The 5,000-nt window shown below is 35.7% G+C and overlaps 1 protein-coding gene across 1 annotated transcript in view; it reads right to left on the bottom strand.

The window, feature by feature from the left end:
* Positions 1-1,355, bottom strand: part of LOC119597546 (piggyBac transposable element-derived protein 2-like) — a 2,214-nt gene extending 859 nt beyond the window's left edge. Inside the window, exons 1-2 of the mRNA XM_037947123.1 lie at positions 1,340-1,355; positions 24-931 (exon numbers count right to left, since the gene is read on the bottom strand). Of these exons, the coding sequence (XP_037803051.1) occupies positions 24-931; positions 1,340-1,355 (924 nt within the window). The remainder of the gene's footprint in view (positions 1-23; positions 932-1,339) is intronic.
* Positions 1,356-5,000: the final 3,645 nt, after the last annotated feature.

Here is a 5,000-nt window from a genome sequence, read left to right as displayed (position 1 = left end):
TAGATTCTGCTAAGATTAGAAACTGAGTTAGCACTAGCACCAAGATCTGGAACTCCTTCTCTGCTGACTGGATGTATTTTACCTTCATATGGGAAAAAATCATATATCATTCCCTTATGATCCGCTAGCACAAATAGCTTGTATCCCCACTTGATAGGCTTTTTTGGGATATATTGCTTCAAACTTGAAGCCCCTTTGAAAGGAACCATCTGCTCATCAATGGATAAGTGCTCAGTCATAGGGATTTGTTTGAATTCTGCGCGAAGGTGATCCACCATCATTCTTACTTTAGCAATCTTGTCATTTTTATCAACAGTTTCATTATCTACCAAATGAAAATTACTTTTGATGTCCTCCCACCTTTGTCTGCTCATAATTGCCCCAATCGATTCAGTGAGACACTCTGATGACCAGTGTTGACGGGTGTCACTAATTCTGGTCAAAGACATCTTCATGGAAATACCCATCCATTGTTCCAATTCATCTTTGGTCAGATTGAAAGGCTTGTTAGGGTTCTTCTGTACAGCATAAATATTACATTGGTGTACGATTTCATCTAAAAATTCACATGAGAAAAATTTTCTGAAGTAATTTACTGGTGAGAGAATTTCATCATCTTCATCGATAGTAGCCTCCAAAAATGTAGGACTATCTTTTGAGAGTTGGTTTCTTGCTACAGCATTCCAGATGTAATTAGATTTCCGTTTTTTTCTCTTTGGTCCTTGCGATTCTTGTTTATCAATCACGTCTACATCTTCAATATGCAATATAATAGTTTCGTCTTGATCAGAGAGTTGATCGTCATCATCATCAGAAATGAGCTGTGGTCTGTATGTTGGATCCTGGACGTCATCATCATCAGAGAGATCCAGCCCATCTGCGTCACTGTCATACTGTTGAGAAAACAAGCTTTCTCTCAATACGGCTGGCCCTTGCAGTCTTGGGATAGAAGTTTTGTGGCATTGCTATATCACGCGATGATCCTGAAAAGAAAAAATACCTACATAAGTAAAGCTAATGAATGCTAGAAATGGCTGTGATATCTAATCCACAAATATTTTGAAAAACTTGAATGAATGCAATTGCAATTACAATAAAAATATTTATCTGAAATATGTAATGACATAATTTTGGTACCACCTTACTCAGTTTGAATGCCCAAATGTACTTTCAAAGCCACTATCATTCATTCCACCCAGCACCCAGCTGGATTTCAAAGTACACTTTACAAAAAGTTATGTAAATCCACTCATATCAACTAAATATCTGATGTGTGTCATTAGCTACACTCTCTATATATCAGTAAAGATACACAAATTATTGTATGGTGTTCTCTCACCTGGTTTATCCGCCATGACGTTTCAAAACAGGGACATTCGCAGCCACAGAGGGACACACCCACGCGTTAAGAAAGATGGCGTGCAGCTGACGCACGAACGTTCCGCACCACCTCATTCACGTGTTACATCCTGCTTAGAAGTGTACTCTGAAGACCAGTTGGTCTTACGAGCTACAACATTAAGAATTATTGCCTATATAGACGTTTTTTTAAAAGGCGACTTGAAAGTCCAATTTGGCGGTAAAGGGTTAACAATAAATTCAATGAAAAATAATTTGAAAAGATTTGATCTCCAATTAAAAGTAATTTGATCATCATGACTCGGATGTTCAGTAGAACAGCTGATCACCCGATGTGACTGCCATCTGTCGGGGGACGATCGAAACACGGTGTGGCTAATTTTGCGTTTTGCTGTCTCTGTCTGTTTGTCTGTCTGTTTGGGTTTTACTGTCTATCTGTTTTTCTTTCTATCTGTTTTTTTTCTGTCTGTCTGTCTGTCTCTTTCTTTCTCTCTCTCTCTCTCTCTCTTTCTCTTTCTTTCTCTCTCTCTCTCTCTCTCTCTCTCTCTATCTATCTATCTATCTATCTATCTATCTCTTTCTTTCTCTCTCTCTCTCTCTCCCTCTCCCTCTCTTTCTCTCTTCACGCAGGATATCGAGATATTTAATATTACAACAACAATAATGATAATAATATTAATATTTATGATAATTAGTACCATAAAAAAAATCTTTAAATGATGCTCAAATATCATCACATTAATGATAATATTGATGATTATCATAAAATGACAAAAATAATGATAGAAATAATGATAAATAACAATATTATCAGTTGTAATAAAAAAAGAAAATGTAAAATGGATAATAATAACGACGTTAATAACAACAAGGAAATTACCCATTCTTTGCAATAAGAATTATGATCATAATGATATTTCTATTAAGAATAGCATGTTAGTGATGATAGCAGTGATGCAGATGAAGATAATGATGATAATGAAAATTTTAATATTAGTAATGACGATAAGGATGAAGTGATGAGGATAACGATTAGTAATAATAATGATAATGATAATAATAATGATAATAAAGATAATGATAATAATAATGATAACAGAAATAATGATAATATCAATTATCATGATATTGATAATAAGAATATTGGTAATAATAACAACAATGATATGAATAATTATTATAATAACAGTAATGAAGAAATGATAATAAGAATAGCGATATTAGTGTAATAATCCCATCTTTTATCACCGTTACTGGGATCAGATAAATAGATTTCACCAATCCAAGGAAGACAAAATCGATCAATAGATTTCACCAAAGTAGGAGAGGATAATATAACAGATTAGATTTCACGAAGAAAAGGAATGAAAGAAGAAGAAGAAAAGGGACGCAACAGGTTAACAGATTTTACCAGTGCGGAATAGGAAGCCAAAATAGATAAATAAATTTCACCATTCCAAGGAAGTCAAAATCGATCAATGGATTTCACTAAAATAGAATAGGCAGATATAACAGATCAATAGATTTCATATACAAAAAAAAAAAAAAAAAAAAAAAAACAGTTAACAGATTTCAAAAGTGCGGAATAGGAAGCCAAAATAGATAAATAGATTTCACCAGTGCGGAATAGGAAGCCAAAATAGATAAATAGATTTCACCAATCCAAGGAAATCAAAATCGATCAATAGATTTCACCAAAGTAGAATAGGCTGATATAACAGATCAATAAATTTCACATAAAAAAAAAAAAACAGCTTAACAGATTTCAAAAGTGCGGAATAGGAAGCCAAAATAGATAAATAGATTTCACCAGTGCGGAATAGGAAGCCAAAATAGATAAATAGATTTCACCAATCCAAGGAAATCAAACGATCAATAGATTTTTCACCAAAGTAGAACAGGCTGGTATAACAGATCATAGATTAAAAAATAATAATAATAAAAAAAAAAAACAACAACAACAGATTAACAGATTTCACCAGTGCGTAATAGGAAGCCAAAATAGATAAATAGATTTCACCGAAGCATGCACAACGACAGGAATTTTAACTGTTGTAAACTATTTCGATAAAGGAGTAGAGGGTGACGGGGACCAGGGGGGGGGGTAAAGGAAGCCTAGGGGGGGGTGAATAATAGAGGAAGACGGGGGGGGGGGAGGGTAGGAGGGAGGTAACATCAGCAGATTTGAGACCTAATAACGAACAGGAAAATTAAATAAACTGTTGATGAGATATGTAAGTATGTATGTGTTTTGTGTGTGTATGTTTGTGTGTGTGTGTGTTTGTGTGTGTGTGTGTGTGTGGGGGTTTGTGTGGGTGTGTGTGTGTGGGTGGTGTGTGTTTGTGTGTGTGTTTGTGTGTGTGTGTGTTTGTTTATGTGCGTATTATTGCAAATGTGTTTGTGTGTTTGTATATCATATTTACGTTCTTTTTAATATAATATCACGTATGGTAGAGAAACAAATGAACGCAAGAATAAAAGGGGCGAAGGATGAAAAGAAAGGAATAATAATAAAATAATCAATGATAATAAAAACAGTACAATAACACGCAACATGTTTTGCTTCAGGCGTTAATATTACTCAATTTGTTTCACATCGCCTTTGTTAACTCCCCTCCCCCTCCCCCCCCTCCCCACTCTAAACTTTTTTCTCTCTCTCTCTCTCTCTCCCTCTCTCTCTCTCTCCCTCCTCTCTCTCTCCGTCTCTCCGTCGCTCTCTCTCTCTCTGTCGCTCGTCTTCTTGTCTCTCTTCTCCTCTCTCTCTCTCTCTCTCTCTCCTCTCTATTCTCTCTCCCGTCTCTCATCTCTCTCATCTCTCTCTCTCCTCTTCACTCCTGTCTCTCTGTCTCTCCTTTCTGTCTCTCTCTCTTTTTACTTATATATATATATATTATTTATATAATATACTATATATATTATATATATATATATCTATATAGTATAATATATAGACATATATATAATAGATATATATATATATAGATCTATATATATATATATATATCTCTATATAGATATAATATATCTGTATAATATATATCTATATATCTATATATATATATATATATATTATATTTATATATATATATATATATACATCACACACACACACACACACACACACACAAGCACACACACACACACACACACACACCACACACACATATATATATTAATTTAATTTATATATATAATATATATATTTATATATAGATAGATAGATAGAGAGATAGATAAGATAGATCGATAGATAGATAGATGATAATAGATATATAGATACACACACACACACAGCACATAGACAGACAGACAGCTTGCCCAACACACATACCTTCCCCGCGACCCAATCGATCCCCTTTTAAGCCTCGAGATAAAGTTCAAGAAAGACCTTTGTTGCTCCCTCTTTTTCAGCTCTCCTTCGCCCTTCCTTCGCGCCTCGTCCTTTTAAAGAGGCGAGAGAGAGAAGAGGGGGAAAGGGAGATCATGATGAGGAGGGGAGGGGGGAGGGTGGGGGAGGAGAGGGGAGGGGGAGAGGGGAGGGGGAGGGAGGGGGAGGAGAGGGGAGGGGGGAGAGGGGAGGCGAGAGCCGAGGGGAGGAGGGAGTTGGGAGAAAACTGGAGTGGAGAGGGACGAAGATGGAG

This window comes from Penaeus monodon, chromosome 39, assembly GCF_015228065.2.
Source record: "Penaeus monodon isolate SGIC_2016 chromosome 39, NSTDA_Pmon_1, whole genome shotgun sequence".
Lineage (NCBI taxonomy): Eukaryota > Metazoa > Arthropoda > Malacostraca > Decapoda > Penaeidae > Penaeus > Penaeus monodon.
The sequence above is the reverse complement of the archived record's forward strand: the minus strand, read 5'-3'. Positions and strand labels throughout refer to the sequence as shown.